The following is a 22,661-nucleotide window of genomic DNA, read 5'->3' on the forward strand; positions in this document are numbered from 1 at the left end:
TCTTCAATTTCAGTTGGTTTAGCTTTTAACTCATCAGAAAATGTAGCGAGATCATCAAGAGCTTTAACAACTCTCTGTTGGACCAAAATGACCCTCATTTTCTGTTTCCATATCAAGTAATCCCCCTTTCCATCGAATTGCGATAATTCAACCCTCGAACCCATTACAGATTCTGTAAAAGAGTGGCCTGTACTCGTGGACAAAATAGAAAAGGTTTTGAAAAATTCTTTTCCAGATGATCAATATAAAAATATGAATGCCGAGTTTAAAACAATTTTAGAAATGAAGCACAACAATCACATAATCCGTCCACGAAACACAGGTATATAATGCAAGTAAATATGCTTCCAAGTAACAAATTAATCACAAGAATTCAATCAACGGAATTCACAAATAGGCAACCAAGCAATAATTATGCATAAATCAGTAAGGATACCAAACCTAACCTAACGGAGAGTTTGGAATAATCTTACCAAACTACTGTTGAAAAACAATATATATACCACCAAATTTCTGAACCAAATTGCTGTAAACGTCAAGCCAGGGGCAAAATCGTCCAATTTTTTCTGTAAAACCTGAAACAGAAAACAAACGATATCAGTGCGTTCAGGACATCGAAATAAGTAAACTGCCCGAAAAAAGCTCGCCGGAAAGTCCAGCCACGCGCCGTCGTCGGAGTCACGTGCTGCCGATCGCCGGTCCGATCACGCGCCCCACCACGGGGAGCGCCTTGGTCTGCTGGTTATGGGTCCAAGGTCAGTTTCGTCAAAAGGTCAATCGTTTGGCCGGAATTTGGATTTTCAGATTCGGCCAAAAAATGGGAATCGCGATTTCCTTGAAGTTTTTGATCGATTTTTGGACAGATTTCACTCCTCCTAGCTCTGATACCAGTTTGTTGGAATCCTTGGAGTTCAATCAAACAATAATCATCAAATAATAAAGGGTTTCAAGGCAAAATCAAAGAAAATAAGATGGAAAGATACAACCCGATCTCGGCTGAACTGTCCAGCAGTTTTCTCCTTTCTCTTATGGCTGATTTAGGCTCAGGAACAGCTCCATGTAATGCAAATCACCTTCCAAAAAGAGAGAGAGAAACCGGCAAAGAACCCACCAACCGGACCTCTTCAACCTTCAACCAAAACCGAGAGCAAAAAGGGAAGAGAGAGTCAACTTAAGAAGGGAAGAAAACCATCTCTGCCAAAAACGTGGGGGGAGCCTTATTGTGTCAACCATCAAGTCAAAACATCTCCCCCAAGACAAGGCAACACAAATATCTCAAATAGATTAAATCCCGGCCGTCGATCCCATCCAATGGTCCATAATAAAACTGAACAAAATGGAGTTAAGATAACCATATTCTCACAGAGAAACTTATTAAATTGCAGGAGGTGAATCATAAGTTGGAAAAACTAGCTCGAGCATTAAATGGGAAGGAAGAAGAAATTTATGCTGCAAAGCAAACAAATGAAGACCTGAAGTATAATTTGAAAGATAAAGAGGCTGCCGTCAAGCATCTTACATCTGCAAATGGTAAACTTTGTTTCGACTATGGTGAGAAGCTTTATAAGTGTGAAGAAGATAATAAAGAGTTGGGGTTCGCTTTGGATGAAGCAAATGCCAAGAACATGGATCGAGAGAAGCAAAATTTCTCACTTGAAGAAGAGATTGAAGGAGTTAAGAGACTTTTCACTGTTCTTCAGAAAAAGTCTTTAGAAACAGAAAATAAGGCCAAAGGTTCTAAAGAATTACAACAGAGAGATGATGTTTTACTCCAATTAGAAGAAAAACATTGAAGTTTTGAAGATAAGCTGAAATGGAAGAATGAACAATTTGGCCATTTAGAAGATGCCCATGAAAAGCTTCGACGTCATTTGCAAGTGAGCAAAAATGAGTGGGAAAAAGAAAAGGAAAAAGCTATATTGATAGATGGCATCTCTTCCTTACAATCGAATCTGGAATCTCAAATCCGAATTTCAGAAGATCTTTAGAGTCGAATTTGTATGTGCAACCAGGCTCTGGCTTATGAAGAAGGCAAGAGAAAGCTTTTGGAAGTTCAACTTTTGGAATTCAAAAATAGGTTTGACAATGTTTGTGATGAATATGAGGAGGCCAAGTTGGAAATTAAAAGCCTGACAAGTCAGAGGGATCGAGAAATTGCTACTCTAATGAGATCGCTGGGCACAAAGGAAACACTTCACAAAGAAATGCAGTATCAGTTCAACAAACTAGAGCTAGAGAAGCAAGAGTTCATGGGATCAATTAAAGAACTTCAAGAAGCTCAAATCCAGGATGCAGGAAAAGTTTTTTTTCCTTGTCTAAGCTTTGAAACAAGTTCAAGTGTCTGGAGCAGGTGCACAGGGACTATTCAGTGAATCTCAAAGCAAAAGAAGTTGAGTGGCTATTGTTAAATGAGAAATTGAAAGTGGACTTCAATATCGGCATATTTGCATTAGAAAGCAAAGACTTGTCTATAAATGAGCTCAAAAAGGAATTGGAAGCTTGTCATTCTCTGACACTAGAGCTAGAACTAGAAAATGAGGAGAACTCTACTGTTAATGGTGTTGAAATCGGAAATTTCTGAGGCCCAACTCAGGCATGCTAATAATAGTGCTCACACGGATCTGGAAAACCAAGAAATGGAAGAAACTATTTCTGCTCTAGAGGAACAGTTGGAACTGAAGAAGGAAACCCTCATCCTAGTTCAAAAAGAACTTGAGGAGGAGTGTGAGGACTGTGGTTTTGTCAAGAAAGGTGAAATCTATTGAAGATGAGCAGCTTCCCTTACACATAGAACGTGATATGCTCAAAGAATCAACTTGTCAGTTATATTCTGAAGAGCAAGTGCTGCAAATTCAGAGCGATTTGAAATCAATTCATGATGCCCTGGATAGAGCAAATGAGGAGTTGTGTGAGAAGTTGTTTGAAATAAATGAAGTTTTATTTGAATTATAGATCTGGAAATCTATTGCTGAACGGTTCAGAGCAATCATCAAAGAAAACCATAAAAAGTGTAGAGATGTAGAAGCTTCTCTTCTTGCCCAAGTAGAAGTCGAGGTCAATCTCAAATGAGAGAGAGAAAGCTACGTCATCAACTAGAAGAGAAAAATAAGAGGACAGATTATCGTCAGCAACAGATGGTTTAAACAAAATAATCAAGTCCATAGAAACTGCCAATCTGGCAGGATCAGTGACAGGAGAAAAAGAAATCTCTGTTGAAACACTCAGATGAAAAGGCCTCCAAAGGTCTTCAGAAAGAGTTGAATTGCTTGGTGCAAGAGTTGATCATTATAGAACTTGAAGCAACCATTCTCGCTCAAGTTGATAAACACCACGAACAGGAGAAAGAAACCCTCAGCCAGCTTGTTGTATCACTGAAACAGGAGTTTGAAAGTTCGACCTGTTCTTTTTCATCTCACCTAACAAAGGTGCAGGCGGAAAAGAATGCGCTCCGTGAATCTTGGGAAGAGATCAATACAGCTGTGGTTTTGAAAGAGATGGAAATTCAAGAGAAAAATCTGATAATCACAGAATTAGAACATGACTTTAATAATTTTCAGCAGAGAGTGGAAGAGCAAGAGAGATCCTTATTCTGTTCCAGAAAGAAAAGAGGGAAAATCGAAGCAGAATTAGAAGCAAAACAACTAGAAATTTACAAATTGAAATTTGAACTTAAAGAAAAGCAGCTTAGTTCAGATACTATGATTGAGAAGTTAAATGATGAAAAGGTTAAGAAACTAGTAGATTTTTCAGACTGGGAAAACTTTTTCAACAATACCATGGGTTTGCTATCTAATAAGATTCGGAAGTTATCTGTGGAAAATGATATGCAGCTAATGGAGATCTTGAGAAGGATGGTACAAATGGTGGAGAATAATTGGCCGAGGATAGAAATAAATGGTGATGATGATGAATATGACCCAGTAAAAGAGAATTTAAACATTTTCTCATTCCCCTTGATGAAGAAAGCTAAAGCCGTCCATGATCGAAGATCTCCATTGAGAGTCCTCAACAATTAACTGTTGTTTGAGCAAGAGCTACTTTTGTATTAGCTATTGAAGGAAAAAAAAATGTTTTCTTTCTTTTTTTTTCTTGAGACTACACAATTCATTTAGTTGTATAACCGATAGAATTCATTCTTTTCATAGATTTTCTTTGTGTTCTTTCTATCCGCGTTCAAGATCATTTCTTTCTTCTTAGGATTAAATTTTTGCTCAAAGTTCAGTGAGCAGTAAGTTTTTCAAAGTTCAGTCTGCAATCAAAAATATTTTTCAAAGCTTGGTGTGTTAATATTCTGAATATTAAGGTGGTCCATCATTTCCCTCATTTATTGGACATTAACCATCTTCTCATAACTGCCCATTGTGATAACCGTTTATATTCCAAAACTTCTTTGATGGGAAGAAGTTTATAAATGGAAAAGAGTGGTATTGGTTCCCAAGTCTGGATTTTTCACGAAAATACACTATCATAGAGAATTCTTGAAGAATCGGAAACACCAAATACAATTCTAAATTCTGTAGTTTAAATGTCAATGGTGGGAGATTAGTTCATGATTTTCATTTTCCACATTTGATCTATATGTTGTTTGTTTATCTATACATGATAGATCAAGATAAAGTCCAACAGTAGGTATCAGAGCCTTATTTACCTCTGCCTTGCTTGTTTTTGTTCTCTGCAATTTTCAAAAATTTTGTAGTGTTCATGATATTTTGGGTTAGACTTCAAATCCTTCTTTTGATGGAAATAAAATTAGGAATCATTGAGAAATTGGATTTCTAACATTTTGGGATTTAAGACATAAATTTAGGTGTCCGGAATGCGTAGAAATCGCAGGTTTTTATTCTAGTCGAAACTGGGTCAAAATGATCCGACCAGAGGAAGAAGACGACCTTTTAGAGTTAAAAAAAATAAAAATAATATATATATATACATATATGGTGTTCCAAAGATTGCAGAGAGACAAGCGAATTGTTGTTTGCCCACCTTTACCTCAAAAGGTTGAAACACGTGAGAGACTTGTAGTGATCCTTTTTTCTAAGCATTCTGACATATTATTTTGGATGGTTTCTTTATATATATCTGCATGGTTGGAACGCTCAGAACCTAAAGCCAATGTCAACAATAATAAATGGCGTGGGTCTTAGAGTGAATTCCAACCACTATAGTTTAAGGACAATTAATTTTGAAATGATGACACGTGTTACTCAAGTGGTTGAAAACTTAGGACTTGTTTATTGAAGACGGGTTATAAATATATACCATGTGGTTTTCTTTTAATGTGCGAAAATTATTTATTTTTGCTATTTTGTATGTATGATATTCATTGGTTTGTTATACATGCTATATTAAGTTTTTAGTACATTAAAAGTTTAGTTTTGTGCTCGTATTGTTTATGGATTTATACAATTTATATGAGCACATTTTGTAAATTATTTTATGTCGGGTGATCCATATATTTTTAATTGATTGGGGAGTAGCCACAATATCCTTAATTATGCAAAATTATATATTAAAGTATAAGATCACATAGAGTAAAGACATTAATTGTGGTTGATCATATTGAATGTAATAAATTTTATCCCACAAGAATTGTTATTATATTTGTATGATCAACTAAGATAAAATATTAAATTACTTTCCTAATTATCCACAGGAATTAGGAATTGGAACATGATTTAATAGTTTTATCATAAAGTTTATTCATAGATCTAATTGAGTAGGACTTTAGTCCACAGGCAAGTTCTATGTCACTAGATTCATATTTTAAAGTATGATTTTATATTAGCAAAATGTGATTTGATAATTTCATCATAATGTATAATTGAATATAGTTGAATTAAAAATTTAGCCAACAGACAATTTTTATGTCATTATATTCAATCTTAGCATGACTTACATTGGTCAAACATGCAATCTACTCAATAAAAACCTCAAATTAAGATAAGCATTATGCAGCTTCACAATCTGCGATTTTCTCTGATATTAAATGTGATGCTCTCGAATTAAATGGTGATAACTATAAAGTCCGGAAGGAAAGAATTTTCCTTCATTTGGGGTGGATAGATATTGATTATGCCATTAGAAAAGATGAATCAAAAATCACTCCGACCAGCACTCCAGATGAAATTGCTCTTTATGAACAATGGGAGCGATCCAATCGCCTTAGTGTGATGTTCATAAAGAACATGATTTCTACTGGTATTCGTGGTTCTGTTAAAGAGCATAATAATGTTAAGGCATTACTGAAGGCTATTGATGAGAAGTTTGAGACTTTAGATAAAGCACTTGCCAATACCCTAATTATGAAGTTTTCATCCATAAGGCTCACTACTATGAGAGGTGTGCATGAGCACATCATGCAAATGAGGGACATTGCGGCTTAGTTAAAAACTCTTGAGATTGATATGTCTGAGTCTTTCCTTGTGCACTATATTTTGAACACCCTTCCACATCAATATAGACCTTTCAAGATATCCGATAACACGCATAAGGATAAGTGGTCAATTAATGAACTTCTAACCATGTGTGTTCAAGAAGAAGAGAGACTGACAATGAAATGGATGAAAGTGCATTGATGGCAATGCAAGAAAATGACGAAAAACAAGTCAAAATGAAAGAGAAAGGTAAAATACTTTCCCAATGTGGAATTAAAAATGAATCCAAGTGTTTCTTCTACAAAAAAAAAAGGGAAATGGCTTGAGAATAAATGATAAACCAATTTCATTTGTCTGTTATGAATCTAATATAGTTGACGTTATTTATAACACATGATGGATTGATTCTAATTCTACAATCCATATTTCGAATGCCTTACAACGAATGTGATGGGAATCTCGTAGCAACGTTGACTACGAAATCCACAACGAGATTGACGAACCCAAGAAAGCCAAATTAATCCGAGAGTTTAGTATTAATCTAAAAGAAAGTCGAACAAAAAAATCCAACAAGAACAATGCTTGAAAGACCCCTTGATCACGCAATCCAAGAATTGAATCCGGTTGTTTGAACGCCACAAGTTAACACTTGATAAGTTCGAAATTGTTCAATGAAGAACGATGAAGAGAAGACAATACGCTTCACTTTAATTCAATATCAAATAAGTCAAAAGTTTTTTACAATTGAATGAAAACTCCTACTTATACTAAATCTAGAAATTAGGTAAAAATCGTGCAAAAGTCGAGCATAATTCCCAAAATATGGAAAAGAATCAAAAACTAACCAAATATGAAAAAATACCAAAAATAGAAAATTCGCCAAAAATTTGACATATGCGACCGCGACGCTCATTTCTATGCGGTCACATAGTTCAAGTAAGTTGACTTCTTTGAGTTTCAGTAAGATTTCATGCGACCGTGAGCCACTTAAGCCTATGCAACCGCATAGGCTTGGAACTTCTTCGGTTTCAGCCTTCGCTATTTAAGCGATCCAAGTTGATTCAGCCTTCGACCCGAACATGAAAGTTGCTCCATTTTGAGTCACGAACATGGTTCCGTCAATGGTTTCTTGAACGAGTAATCTCATCGCTTGTTTCACTTACTTTGACATTGATCGCGTCATCGGTCCGCATCGACTATCAACGGATCTCGTCTCGCACTTGCCTTCATCGGGCTCGACTCCTGAGTTATATCATTCCCTCCATCTTCAAAAGGATTCGCCTCGAATCTGAACCTGCATCAAACAGAGAGAGATCAGATACGTTAAAAGTAGTCGAAACATTATACTCGCATGGAAGGTCCAACTTGTATGCATTGTCGTTTATCTTTTCAATAACTTGAAATGGACCATTGCCCCACGGTTGCAACTTGGACTTCCTTTACTCCGAAAACCGCTCCTTCCTAAAGTGCACCCAAACCCAGTCTCCTGGCTCGAATGTCACGCACTTCCTACCTTTGTTCGCCTACGACGCAACCAGCTTACTTTTGTTTTCAATTTGCGCCTTTACCTTTTCATGAAGTGACTTAACCAATTCCGCCTTCTTTTTGCCATCTAAACTACCACGTTCATTCACAAGTAAAGGAATTAAATCCAAAGGAGTTAGCGGATTAAAATCATATACAATTTTAAATGGAGAATATGATGTAGTAGAGTGAACAGCTCAATTAATTCAACAAATAGTAGACACTCCCCCAACTTTTCAAATTTTTATTGATTACTGTGCGCAAAAATTGTGTCATGGTCGTATTCACCATCTCGATTCCCATTCGTTTGTGGGTGACAAATTGTGAAAAATAGTAATTTAGTGCCTAATTTACCCCCACAAAACTCTCCACAAGTGACTTAAAAATTTGACATCCCGATCCGACACAATGCTTCTAGGAACCCGATGTAACCGCACAATCTTTTTAAAAAATAAGTCAGCAATGTTCGTGGCATCGTCCGTTTTGTGACATGGTATAAAATGTGCATTTTGCCGAACCTATCTAGAACCACAAAAATAGAATTCCGACCTCTCTTAGTCCTTGGTAAACTCAAAACAAAGTCCATCGAGATATCAACTCAAAGCTCACTAGGTGTAGGTAAAGGTGTGTACAAACCTTGAGGTAAAATCTTAGACTTAGCCCTTTCACAACCTATGCATCGACTACAAATTCGCTCAACATCACTTTTCATCTTAGGCCAATAAAAATGCTCCTTCAATACATCTAAAGTCTTTTGAACCCTAAAGTGTCCCATCAATCCACCACTATGTGCCTCCCTTATTAACAACTCCCGAACAGAACAATTTGGAACACATAACCTATTTTCCTGAAATAAATACCCCTCATGCCTAAAGAACCTATCAACCTCCCATTTAATGCATGACAAATAAATATCCGAAAAATTAATATCTTTTTCATATAATTCCTTAATATGTTCAAACCCAAGTAACTTAAAATCAAGAGTAGTTAGCAATACATACCTTCGCGACAACACATCCGTCACCACATTTTCCTTACCTTACTTATACCGAAAAACGTATGGAAACGTCTCGATGAATTTCATCCACCGCGCATGCCTCTTGTTCAATTTACCGTGTCCTCGCAAGTACTTTAATGACTCATGATCGATGTGTATTACGAGCTTCTTCGATCATAGATAGTGTTGCCAAGTCTCCAAAGCTCGAACAAGTGCATAAAGTTCTTCGTCATATGTAGGATAATTTAAACCAGCTCCACTCAACTTCTCGCTGAAATATACATTAGGCCTCCGATCCTGCATTAAAACTGCTCCAATTCCTATTCCTGATGCATCACACTCAATCTTGAATGTTTTGTCAAAGTTAGGTAATGGCAAAACAAGTGCTTCACACAATCTATTTTTAATAGTATTAAATGCAAGTTCATGTTCATCACCCCAATGAAAACCTACACTCTTTTTAACTACTTCCGTGAGTGATGCAGTGATAGTGCTAAAATCTTTCACAAAATGCCTATAAAACCTAGTCAAACCATTAAAGCTCCTAACGTCCGTTATGCTTTTAGGTGTCAGCCAATCTCTAATAGCTTTTATCTTTTCATCCTCTACTTCTACTCCATTAACACTAACCACAAATACAAGAAATATAACTCTGTCCATACAAAATTTGCATTTCTTAAGATTAGCATAGAGTTGTTCTTTCCTTAAAACAATTAGCATACATTTTAAATGTTCCAAATGCTCTCCTAGGTTTTTGCTATAGATTAAGATGTCCTCAAAATAAATTACAACAAATTTTCCTATAAAGGCGCATAAAACATGATTCATTAAGCGCATAAAAGTGCTAGGTGTATTTGTGAGTCCAAACGGCATAACCAACCATTCATATAAACCATATTTAATTTTAAAATCCATTTTCCATTCATCACCCTCCCGCATACGAATTTGATGATACCGGTTTTTTAAATCAATTTTAGAAAATATGCAAGCACCATGTAATTCATCAAGCATGTCATCTAACCTAGGTATAGGGTAACGATACTTTACCGTTTGTTATTGATAGTCCTACAATCCACGCACATTCGTCATGTTCCATCCTTTTTTGGTACAAGCAAAATCGGTACCGCACAAGGACTCATGCTTTCCCTCACGTATCATTTGCTCATCAACTCCTCCACTTGTTTTTGAAGCTCCTTAGTTTCCTCGGAGCTGCTTCGATAAGCCGGTCGATTTGGAATGACAGCTCCGAGTATGAAGTTAATTTAATGTTCAATGCCTCGAATAGGCAGCAATCCACTTGGTGCATCCTCTAGAAATACGTCGTTGAATTCCTGTAACAAAGACTTAGCCAAACTAGGGAAGGGTGGGTTAGTTTCTTCAAAATGGACGAGTGATTCCTTATACACGAACAAGATCGTCTCTTCTCTCAACTACCGCCCTCCTCAAATCACTCTCTTTTGCAAAAAAATTTGCTCGTGTTTTCTCTCTTCTTTCGGAACACTCTCTTTCTTTTCTCTCTTGTGATCGCTCTTTCTTTTTCTCTCTAGTGGCTATCCCAACATTTTCTCTAACTCACCACTTTCTATCATTTTTTTGACTCCTTGGCTCTTCTCTCTTCCTCACTTATCAATTTTAATTAGTCCTCATAGACTTGTGCCGGTATTAATGACACAAGAGTAATGGTCCTTCCATCCTTAATGAAACTATATCAATTTTTGTACCCATCATGCATGGCCTTCCTATCGTATTGCCATGGTCGCCCCAATAAAATATATCCCGCTTGCATTGGCACCACATCACACACTAACTCATCCTTATAACTCCCAATTGACAAATTAATTAACACTCTTCGATTCACCCTCACCTCGTCACTCTCATTCAACCATTGCAATTTATAAGGTCTCGGGTGTCTCAACAGTGTTAAACCCAACTTTTCTACAAGAATTACTCTAGCTACATTAGTGCAACTACCACCATCAATTATAACACTACATACCGTATTGTTGACGTGGCATCGAGTGTGGAAAATGTTCTCCCATTGCAACTCCAAGTCATTTGCTTTGACGTGAGGAGTAAGAGCTTGTCTCGTGACTAGTAGATCCCCAACTGGCCCTTCAACTTTTTCTTCTTCACTAACATCTTCCAACGTCGACATGTCATCAAACTCGCCATCACTATCGCTCGCTATCTCCCCATTATCCCGCAACACCATCGCCCGTTTTTTTGGGCATTGAGAAGCAATATGCCCCGTTCGCAAACACCTAAAACATTTGATGTCCCGATTGCGCGACGGTTGTGCCTCCAGTTTTGATATTGGTTTGCTAGCATTTTCATCCTTACCCTTTTGCGAATCACTTTTACCTCTAGGTACAACCCCGTTTTTGTTGTTGTCATCCCACTTCGATTTCCATGTTGAATTAGAATTCGAAGTACCCAACGATTCCCTAGACATCCCCTTCCTCTTCAATTGCCTCTCGACCTTCATTGCCACATATAACATGTCCTCAATTTTCACATAGTGTTGCAACTCTACAACGTTTGCAATATCTTGATTTAACCCATTCAAGAATCGTGCCATGGTAGCTTCTCGATCTCCCTCCACATTAGCCTGAATCATAAGAATTTCCATCTCCTTGTGATACTCCTCTATACTTTTCGACCCTTGATACAAACCTTGCAATTTTTGATGGATTTTCCTATAATAGTGGCTTGGAACAAACCTCCTCCTCATCAACGTCTTCAACTCATCCCAAATGCTAATTGGCCTTTCCCGACCCCTACGCCGTGATGTAAGTACTTGATCCCACCAAGATATCGCGTAATCCACAAATTCAAGCACCGTCAATTTTACGTTTTTCTCCTCCGAATAATTATAACACTCAAAAATCATCTCAACATTCCGTTCCCACTCTAAATATGCTTTCGGATCGCTTCTCCCCTTAAATTGCGGAATAGTCATTTTAATACTTCCCAAATTTCCATCTACTTCATTTCCTAAGTTATTTCTACCCCGTCTTTCCATCCAAATGTCCCTATGCCTCGTTTGACCCATATCCATGTCATTTTCATCAAAATCATCCTCATCATTACAATACTCATCCTGCCTTCCTCTCCTAGATTCACGCCTACCCAGCCCCCTAGCATTAGATATCTCCATTTGTCCCCGGCTAAGATTAGCGATTGTGGTACCTATTTGCACCATCCATTCCCCTTGCGTATCCACCTTCTCCCTAACATCACCAAGTACCCGTTCAAACCTCCGTATCATGTCCTCCGAAGCATTGTTGTCATTACCGTTTCGGCTTGAGTTTGAACCTTTTCTTTTTGACATCATGTCACACAAATTTATATACCTCATAAATATATCACTCAAAAACACTCAATATGGCTTTTTCCCTCTATTAAACTTACCACTCGACCTCTTACCACTCAAAGTCTCCCCCCAAGCACTTCAAAGAACCATGTGAACTAAATCAAGTATTTTACCGGGGATTCAAAAAATCAAACAATAACCAAGAACCACGAGACTCAAGGAATTAAATTAGGTGGAATAGATGAATGTTTTGACAAGAATATGTGAATAGACTAAATAGTAAAGTGAAGAATTGACACAATGGAATAGCCCAAATCACACAATTTGAGAGTTATTTTTGTGTTGGTAGTAAAAAAGAAGAAATAATAATATCAATTTTTTTTTGTGTACTGTACGGATGAACAGTAATCGAACGATGAACAATACCTTTTTTTTTTTTACCTTTTGTAAGGAAATACGATTAAACTATCAACAACTCAATGAATTGAAATTAACGATAATTTAACGATACAAGAATGACTCAAATGACAAAGAACACAAGAATGATGAAGAAGAAATACAAAGACTTAACGACACGAAGAACGAAAATAGAAATTGGAAAAAATAAAGAAAACGCTTAGCAAGTAACGAAAAGATATAACTTTCAATTAATTTGGAGCCAGCTCTGATACCAACTGATGCGAACTCCGTAGCAACGTTACCTACGAAACCCAAAACGAGATTGACGAACTCAAGAAAGCCAAATTAATCCAAGAGTTTATTATTAATTCAAAAGAAAGTCGAACCAAAAAATCCAACAAAAACGACGCTTGAAAGACCCTTTGATCACGCAATCCAAGAATTGAATCCGGTTGTTTGAAAGCCACAAGTTAACACTTGATAAGTTCTAAATTATTCAATGAAGAACGATGAAGAGAAGACAATACGCTTCACTTTAATTCAATATCAAATAAGTTAAAAAAAATTTACAATTGAATGAAAACTCCTATTTATACTAAACCTAGAAATTAGGTAAAAATCGTGCAAAAGTCGAGCATAATTCTCAAAATATGGAAAAGAATAAAAAACTAACAAAATATCAAAAAATATCAAAAATAGAAAATTCGCCAAAAATTTGGCATATGCGACCGCGACACTCATTTCTATGCGGTCGCATAGTTCAAGCAAGTTGTCTCCTTTGAGTTTCAGTAAGCCTCCATGCGATCGTGAGCCACTTTGACCTATGTGACCGCATAGGCTTGGAACTTCTCTCCGGTTTCAGCATTCATTATTAAATTGATCCAAGTTGATTCGGCCTTCGACCCGAACATGAAAGTTGCTCCATTTTGAGTCCCGAACATGGTTCCATCAATGGTTTCTTGAAAGAGTAATCTCATCGCTTGTTTCACTTGCTTTGCCCTTGATCGCGTCATCGGTCCGCCATCGACTATCAACGGGTCTCGTCTCGCACTTGCCTTCGTTAGGCTCGACTCCTGGGTCATAACAGAATGCGAAACCTAAGAAAACTAGTAGAAGGTGAGCAATGCATTTATTCAGAAAACAAGATGCTCTTACATTTGGAGGCTGTTGGAACATGCAGTTTAATCTTAATTAGTGATTTTATTTTGAATTTAGACATTTTATATTCCAAGTTTTTCTACGAACTTGATTTCAGTTTCAAAACTTGTATCTTTAGGTTATTCCTTTAATTTCTCAAACGAAAAAAAAAGGTTTTTCAATTTATTTTATAAATATAATCTTATTGGGAATGGTACAGTGTCTGATGGTCTTTTTTCTATTAATCTGCAAAATAATATTACTTACAATTCTATGCATGTTCACACTGGTATGAAAACGATATGTTATAAATGAAGATTCCTCTATGTTGTGGCACCGGAGATTTAGGACATATCTCCATAAAAAGGGTTAAGAAATTAGTAGATGACGGAGTACTTAGTACTTTAAATTTTACTGATTTTGACACTTGTATAGACTACATTAAGAGAAATCAGACCAACAAGTCTAAGGAATGTGCTAAGAGCAGTAAATATATATTAGAGATCATACATTCAGATATTTGTAATCCAGATATGGACTCGTATGGTCCGAAATACTTCATCTTTTTCATTAACGATTATTCACGATACATGTATATCTACTTACTTCATAATAAGAACGAAGTACTAGATGCCTTTAAAGTTTTTAAGGCAGAAGTAGAAAAACAATGTGAAAAACAAATTAAGATTGTGAGAATAGATAGAGGTGGAAATATTATGGTAGATACACCGAGGATGGACAAGCACCTAGTCCATTTGCGAAGTTTCTTCAAGAGCATGAGATAGTTGCCCAATATACCATGCCTGTGTAGCAGAAAGCAATTCCAAACTTCTTGAACCCCTGTGGACCGAAGCTCTTAAAATTACATTATATATGTTAAACCGAGCTCCAACCAAGGCTATCCCAAAGACGCCATTTGAATTATGATAAGGTTGAAAATCGAGTTTGCGACATATACGCCTTTGGGGATGTCCGTCTGAAGTAAGAGTTTACAACCCACAAGAAAAGAAACTAGACCCAAGGACCATTAGTAGTACTTCATTGGATATGCTGAAAGGTCTACAGAGTACATATTTTATTGTTCAACTCATAGCACTAGAATTGTAGAGTCAAGAAATGTGAAGTTTCTTGAGAATGACTTGATTAGTGTGAGCAATCGATTCCAGGACAATGTTTCTGAAAGAATCATATCGATGCTCGACTTTCCACCTCAAGTGATAGATTGATTTCGTTCACAACACCTTTCAAGTTCAAACAGGTGTTGGACAACCAATTATTGAAGTTTCACAAGTTGCTGATGATAATCCAATAGATCATGATGTTCAAAAATTGCATGAAATTGTTGAACAACCGGTTGAACAACATGATCCTCAGGAAAATGTTGATACAACATTAAGGAGATCTACTAGAATAAGGAAATCAACAATACCTAGTGATTATGTTGTGTATCTACAAGAATCGGACTATAATGTTGGAACCGGAAATGATCCTGAAATGTTTTCACAAACAATGGATGTGAAAACGGCATTTCTCAATGGAGATCTAGAGAAAAAGGTTTACATGAAACAATCAGAAGGATTTTCCTATAGTGGTAGTGAGTATTTGGTGTGCAAGCTCAAGAAATCTATATATGGATTGAAACAAACTTCTCGTCAGTGGTATTTGAAATTTCATGATGTTATCTCTTCATTTGGATTTGTAGAGAACATTATGGATCAATGTATATACCAGAAGGTCATTGGGAGTAAGATTTGTTTCCTTATTCTATATATGGATGACAATTTACTTGCAACCAATGATAAATGTTTGCTATATAAGGTTAAACAATTTCTCTCTAAAAATTTTGAGATGAAAAATATGAGTGATGTATCTTAAGTTATTGGTATGAAGATCCAAATGGATAGATCTCGAAGTATTTTAGGCCTGTCTCAAGAGACCTATATCAATAAAGTTTTAGAAAGATTTCGGATGAAAGATTGTTCATCAAGTATAGCTCGCATTGTGAATGATGGTAGGTTCAATTTGAACCAGTGCCTAAAAATGATCTTGAAATGGAACAAACGAAGAACATTCCTTATACTTCTGATGTCAAAAGTCTAATGTATGCTCAAATCTACACAAGACCACTATAGGAATGTTAGGACAATGTCAAAGTAATCCAGGTATGGACCACTATAAATCAATGAAGAAAACAATGAGGTACCTTCAGGGTACCAAAAATTATATGCTTATGTATAGATGAACTGAGTTCGTATAATGTTTTGAGGCTACCTCGCATGGTATATTGATGAAGAGTTTCATTTCTGGGCTTAGAATCATGGATCAATTTCTAAGCCATTTAGGATAAATTGTGATAATTCATCTGCAGTCTTTATGACTAAGAACAATAAAAGTGATAGTCGAAGCAAACATCGACATAAAGTATCTGGTCATAAAGGAACGCGTTAAAGAGAAAATAGTGGTCATTGAACACGTCAATACTGAATTAATGATTGTTGATCCTTTGATGAAAGGCATGCCACCATTATGATTTACGGATCATGTAGATAAAATGGGACTTGGTTCCTTTATGTGATTTTCGTTGTAAGAACGAATGTTAATGAATTTTTTATTTTATTTTATTTTATATTTTCTCATATTTGTTTTCCTTGTGTACACATTCATTTTGAGAAATACATTGACGTTTGGGCCTAGAATAAACACGTGGTTTATTAATTAAGTAATATGGGCTAGTATGTTAAGAAATATGATGCATTGTGATACATGGAAGATAATACTCATATTTAGAGGATCTATCGCCATGATTCATGTATTTTTGTTTCTTGAAATTGAGAATTGATGGATTTTGGATATTATATCAAGTGAAATGTATGGATCAAGTAGGAGAATGTTAATATTTTAAATATTAAGGTGGTCCATCATTTCCCTCATTTATTGAATATTAACCACCTTCTCATAACTGTTTATTGTGATAATAGTTTATATTCCATAACTTAGTTGATGAGAAGAAGTTTATAAATGGAAAAGAGTGGTATTGGTTCCCAAGTCTGGATCTTTCACAAAAATACACCATCACAGAGAATTCTTGAAGACTTGAAAACATCAAATACAATTTCAAATTCTGCAGTTTAAATGTCAATGGCGGGAGATTAGTTTATGATTTTCATTTTCCACATTTGATCTATATGTTGTTTGTTTATCTACACATAATAGATCAAGATGAAATCTAACATGGTGAGGAATCGAAAATGTAACAATTTACGACATGACAGGATGTCACGTGTATATTTCGTTAGTCATTATCAAATTTTGTTAAAGAATTGGAACAAATGTTAAAGATAGTGAGTAAAATCCAATATTATGAAAAGTTCTTAAAGCTCATGTTAGCAAGTAAAGACAGAATCTTGCTATATGGACATTATAATGTACACTTTAATTTACATTTTATTATATAACATTATCTCATTAAACAGTTAAAATTTCAAACAAATTTTACATGCAATTGATAATTGACAACAATAAAAGTGTGAATCAAAGTATACAAATAGCATAATCACATGGACACCATTGGCACAATTGACTCAGATGAACTCCATCCGGTGGTCCCGTCGATACATTGAGCACCATCGCCACGTGTACCAACCACAGTCGGTCTATTCGGCGGCACCACCACCTCCCTCCTATCCAAATACATTCTATTTTTCGCCGCATCCTCAATTAACTCTTCCCCCCACCCCATCCCGATCAACCTCGACACGACCAACCTTCACTTCGTGTTATCCGTTTCCAACATATAATTCAGGTAAGAAGTCGTTGTCTCGTATCATTTCACTTTGATTTTTGTGAATCCATTGGAATTTAATATTCTGTGCGAGTTTTTTGATGTTTATGCGTTAAATAAATAATTTTTCCTCCAATTTAATTACTAGATTTTATTATTTCATGTGAAATTGCACTAGGGCTAGTAAATTTTCGGCTATTCAATTTAGTATTGTTATTAGCCCTAGTTTGGGGAAAGAAAAAGTCGTATGAGTTACTCCTAAAAGTCCCTTTTGCGTTTGTAGGAAGGATTATATTTGGTACCAGAACTTCAATTACATTTTTAAATGTTTAGTGACTTCTAATTGAGGCTTGTCTGTGTCTGGGCACCTCCAATTTATCACAAGCATGGTACATTTATATGCCAAGAGTTACTCCCGATGCTGTTTTGGTTGGCACTATCAATTTCAATGGCTGTGAATACTTAATTGTTGACAACAGTGCAAGTTGGCTTTCATATCTTTAGGTTCTTGATAATTAATCGTACCTCTCTCAACTGGAGTTCTCGGAGGCTTACCCCGGCATGGATTTGTATAGCAAAACCACTAATAACTCCTTTACTACATGCTTCTAATAACATCTGAACCAAATGCCACTTATAAGCTATGTGTTTTAGAGAAGTTACTTCTCCATCTGCAAAACTCATATGGGCACTACTGCACTAGATCTATTTGTAACCCTCATAAACCTTCAGTATATAATATATGTACTTACTAAAAAAAAAAAAGAAAAAAAATCATATTTCCGGGAATAAAATTTAAAATGTAGTAGGGGCAGTTCCTCCCCCCCCCCCCCCCCCCCCCGGGGTCCCTCCAACGTCCGTTGAAAGCAAAATTTAGTTTTCGCACTGTGATAGTACCAGATTCAATTTTCACATCATTGCTTTATTTTGACATTTTCTCTTTTTAAAATTCTTTTTCATCTTAGCTTCAGAGAATGATTATGATGTCAAATCTAATATTTTCATTTTTCTGCAACAGGCATTAATAATAGCAAGGCCATTGGTGGGTAGTCAATCTTATGCCATTATCCAATTGAGGTTTATGAAGACTTCTGTTGAGTAGCATCATCATTATTTGCTGCTTACCCATTGTGCAACATACTTTCATCAATAATGGCTGTTTCTGGTTCTTTGCAACTATCCCTTCAATTGGGAACTTGCAAGAACCATGGACGCAGCAAACAATTTCGGGTAAAAATGTCAATGCTGAATTATTTGTGGTTTACTCTCAAGTAACTAATGTTTTCTCTCATTGCTGACTACACCATCATATGGCTAACTGCAGAACGTGACAGGAAAAGGCAAATTATGTTTCTTGGACACTAATCTGTCAACATTTTCACTGGTAGGGTAGAAAAAACATAGATGTTTTCATTTCCGCATACAATACCTTACAATTTCCCATTTTCTGTTAAGATCTTATTTCTTTTAATATAATTTGTACTTTTCGGTCTTTTAGTTAGATTAGAAAAGACGGTGTTAACTTTAGCTGACTCAAAATCTTAATCTTGAGGTAGGTTGCATTGTTTCGTGAATTGGTCAGCAATGGTTCTTTAACGTTCTGTCGTTTATATAGTAGCTTGTAATTGTAATTAGTTCAATCAACTTGTCTTGAATGTAAATCAGGGACCAAAAGATAGGTTTGTAGATGGTGTAGCTTTGCTCTATTTCTCAAATAAAAACTAAACAAAGGAAGGCGGTGCTCTTTCATAGTGTTTATCCCAATTGAAGTTCTTCTGAAATACTGAAATAGCCTTCTCTGCCTCCACCTGCACTGGGGTTAGTGGTGGGGAAGTAATTACTCAAAGTAAAGCAAATTGTTGTGGTGGGCATTTTTCTTGGCCTATTTTTGACTCATGTTTATGAACTGTTTATAAGCACTCAAGCCACTTTTTATCTACAAATTTTGAGTGACTTACAAGTACTACCTACTTATTCATTACTTGTTTCTATCTATTTTTAATTTATTTGCCCTTACACACTTGGTATATCAAATTATCAAGTGGAGAAAGGCAAATCATTTATAAACATATACCAAATATTACCCACTTATCCACTACTTATTTCTATGTATTTATAATTTAAGCCATTTATAAACACTTAACAAACATGCTTAAGGCGGTTAGTCTTTCCTGATAATTTATATAACTGGAAGATTGCTAATAACATAGACAATAGTTTTCTGGTGGCTATTTATGTCAACAAAATAATTTTCTTGTTTCATCATCTTTTTATTCACAAGCCCCTGACATGTTCAGTCTCTGTTCTAGAAACAAATTGACGTTGTTTCTTTTTTACATTTCAGAGACAGAATTCTTGGAATGCATATTTTTCTAAGACTATTTACAGACGAGTGTACATCCCGTGTAGATATCATCAGTTCAAGTGCCATTCTTTTCTAAACCCAGACCCCTCTGTGGATGGTAGGTGTGTAAAGAACGCCACTCTAACTCTAGCAAGGTATTTACTCCTTTTCGATTGAATTACCTACCTGAATTAAGAAATGCATTTTCCCATATCCTGGGTTATATTGCTGAGATTCAATTTCTTCTCAAAAATGTTCTACAACCCTTGTAATTTAATGGCTTTGAACTTTTACTTATACCAAGTGCCATCTAGATTTCTTAATTTCTTTCATGCTTTGGATGTGGTTTCACATAAAAAAATCCACTAATTTACAGGTTCAGAATGATATATTAAGTTATAAGGCAATCTGAAGTAGCTGGGCGAATTCCTTGTACTCAAAATGTCTAAAATAAAATAAAAAGTAAAAATAAGAAAAATCCTCATAGACCATGAGGAACTGCACATGCATAATTAAATGAAATTAAGGGATGTTTGGAAAGCGAAGTTGGTTTTAAGGAAATGGAAGCAGTGATTTTATGAATCCTAGTGGGAGTAAGTTAGTTAAGTCTTTAAGAGATGAGTCAGACTTTTTGGCCTTTCTGTTATGCTGAAGTGTCCTCTGAGATTGAAGAACTCTAGATACCTCATAGACTCACAAATGATGTCAAGACAAGTATAGAAGTGTCATAAACTCATGAGTTGATCCAAATGCTTGGCATTAATATGTTTGGACAGTTTGGCATTCTGGATTTATATGTTTCAGTGAGCAGCTCCAAATTTCATATTTAAGTTATAATAGCTTTCATTTCTTATTTTTTCATGCTATCTTTTTCTCAAGCTTAATAGCTTTGTTATGCAGATCATATCATCATTTGCAAGGAAGTTCTCTCATGGTCAAATTGGCTTCAGCTGTTGGTATTATTGTTTTTGCAATATGGGGACTTGGGCCAACTGTGCATCAAAGCAGAAACTTATTGCTCCATGTATGCGTTTTTCCAGTTCCACTTTTCTCTATATTTCAGTTCATGAATAATCGATTGTTTATGTCATATACCAGTTTGAGTTTTATTACCTCATAATGTCCGACAGAAAAGTGATGGTAGTTGGAAAAGGAGTAGCACATATCATTTGATGACATCTTATGTTCGACCTTTCCTGCTATGGACTGGAGTAATCTTCATTTGCAGGTCATATTTCTTCTGATTGAAACAAAAGTATCGTATCAGATTACTCATGACATACTGAAGAAAAGTGAATGTCTTACAGAGCATTGGATCCAATGATTCTTCCCACAGAAGCTAGTCAAGTTGTTAAGCAGCGTCTCCTTAATTTTGTCAGATCCTTGTCAACAGTTTTGGCTTTTGCGTATTGCTTGGCAAGGTGGAAGACAATTTCATTGTTTCATTTGTCAAACACGATAGTGACCAAAAACTCTTAGCTGATGTTTATTTCTGAGAATTTTTTGCATTAGGTAGTTTCTATGCTACCTGTTTGAACTGTGTTTGATGTGTGTGAGAGATAATGTTTCATGGCATTGTTGTTATGGTTCCTGTTCGGAATAGTTCTGCACACAAGGTCAATCCCAAATGGTTGTCCATGCTGAATATTTTATTGGTTTTCATTGTCTTTCTATGGATACATATTGTTCAAAACCTACATACCTATGTGTGTGCTTGTGCATGGACACAATCATGCATAAAGATAGTCAGTTTAGATGTGTGTATGTGGCCATACAGTGCACAGATCAGTAACTGTATAAAGTATTTATGACTAACATACAAGAGAAGAAATGCAAAATTTGGAGTAGAGAGGATGGTGTGGAGTATTATGTTAATAAGCTTTAATTTTTACATTTTGAAGCTTTATTATATTCCTTTTACCATTTTGGCGAAAATGTGGCACTGCCCAAGTTACCTAGGCATTTTGACAGTTGTGATGCATGTACAAGGCTCACTATTTTACGTTTTTAATTTCTATAAATTATATTGTTTCCTATGAATCTTAAACAGAGGAACTGTACTTCTTGTTATTTCACGTGTCATTGTTTGATATTATGTTTTTTAATCCGTATAATTATTCATCTATTTTATTTGTAGTTTGTTTCATGAAAAAATTAGCTTGTTAGGACTGAGCAATCTTTGGATCTTTTTATGCAGTGTAATTCAACAGGCACAAAAATTCTTCATGGAGACAAATGACCCTGCTGATACTAGAAATGTGCGTTCCAACTCTTTGCATCATGCAGTTGGATTTCTCTATCAATTTTACGTTTGAAGTCTTATTCTTTAATATTAATGACTTGTTTGAGCCATATTATTTGAAAAAAAATACATTTTTCAACAATGATTAGGTATCATTTCAATCACATTTTTTAATAAAATAATATTACACGCAAATCCAAAACATTTTTTTTTTTTTAAACCACATTTCCCATCAATATACTATTCAAAAATGCATTTTCATTCCAATAATGTGGCTCAAACAAGGGCTAATAATCACCAAATAAGATTTTACTTATAAATTCCACAAAATAGTTTCGCACTGGCTTCACTGCTTTGCTGTTATTCTCATCAGATTGAAGTAAAGATTTTAGCTGGCAAAATGTAATCCAGCGAATGTCCATACAACAGCATACCAACAAATTTCTTTATTTTATTGCCTTATTTTTGTGAACTTCTCTAAAAACAAATCCAGCGCGAGTGCTTTTTTTTTTTTTTTTTTTTTTTTTTTTTTTTTTTTTTTTTTTTTTAT

At 35.6% G+C, this 22,661-nt stretch overlaps 2 protein-coding genes and 1 pseudogene across 6 annotated transcripts in view; all 3 read left to right on the forward strand.

The window, feature by feature from the left end:
- Positions 1-282: 282 nt before the first annotated feature.
- On the forward strand, positions 283-4,016 carry LOC111366758 (annotated as a pseudogene).
- Positions 4,017-4,934: 918 nt separating this feature from the next.
- Positions 4,935-6,383, forward strand: LOC111366759. The gene is made up of 2 exons (XM_022987455.1): positions 4,935-5,007; positions 5,956-6,383. Exons 1-2 carry the CDS (start codon positions 4,935-4,937, stop codon positions 6,381-6,383), a joined length of 501 nt encoding a protein of 166 aa, XP_022843223.1.
- Positions 6,384-17,319: 10,936 nt separating this feature from the next.
- Positions 17,320-22,661, forward strand: part of LOC111367512 (mechanosensitive ion channel protein 2, chloroplastic-like) — a 9,790-nt gene continuing 4,448 nt past the window's right edge. Inside the window, exons 1-8 of one of the 5 annotated variants that reach the window (XM_022988431.1) lie at positions 17,320-17,546; positions 18,544-18,755; positions 18,850-18,909; positions 19,870-20,024; positions 20,770-20,893; positions 21,000-21,097; positions 21,177-21,290; positions 22,067-22,127. In XM_022988431.1, coding sequence (XP_022844199.1) covers positions 18,678-18,755; positions 18,850-18,909; positions 19,870-20,024; positions 20,770-20,893; positions 21,000-21,097; positions 21,177-21,290; positions 22,067-22,127 — 690 coding nt within the window. In that variant the 5' untranslated portion in view covers positions 17,320-17,546; positions 18,544-18,677. Of the gene's footprint in view, positions 17,547-17,908; positions 18,095-18,543; positions 18,756-18,849; positions 18,910-19,869; positions 20,025-20,769; positions 20,894-20,999; positions 21,098-21,176; positions 21,291-22,066; positions 22,128-22,661 lie in introns of those variants that run through there. The other 4 variants (XM_022988429.1, XM_022988430.1, XM_022988432.1 and 1 more) reach the window with 4 other exon arrangements.

The sequence above is a fragment of the Olea europaea genome, chromosome 18 (assembly GCF_002742605.1).
Source record: "Olea europaea var. sylvestris chromosome 18, O_europaea_v1, whole genome shotgun sequence".
NCBI lineage: Eukaryota > Viridiplantae > Streptophyta > Magnoliopsida > Lamiales > Oleaceae > Olea > Olea europaea.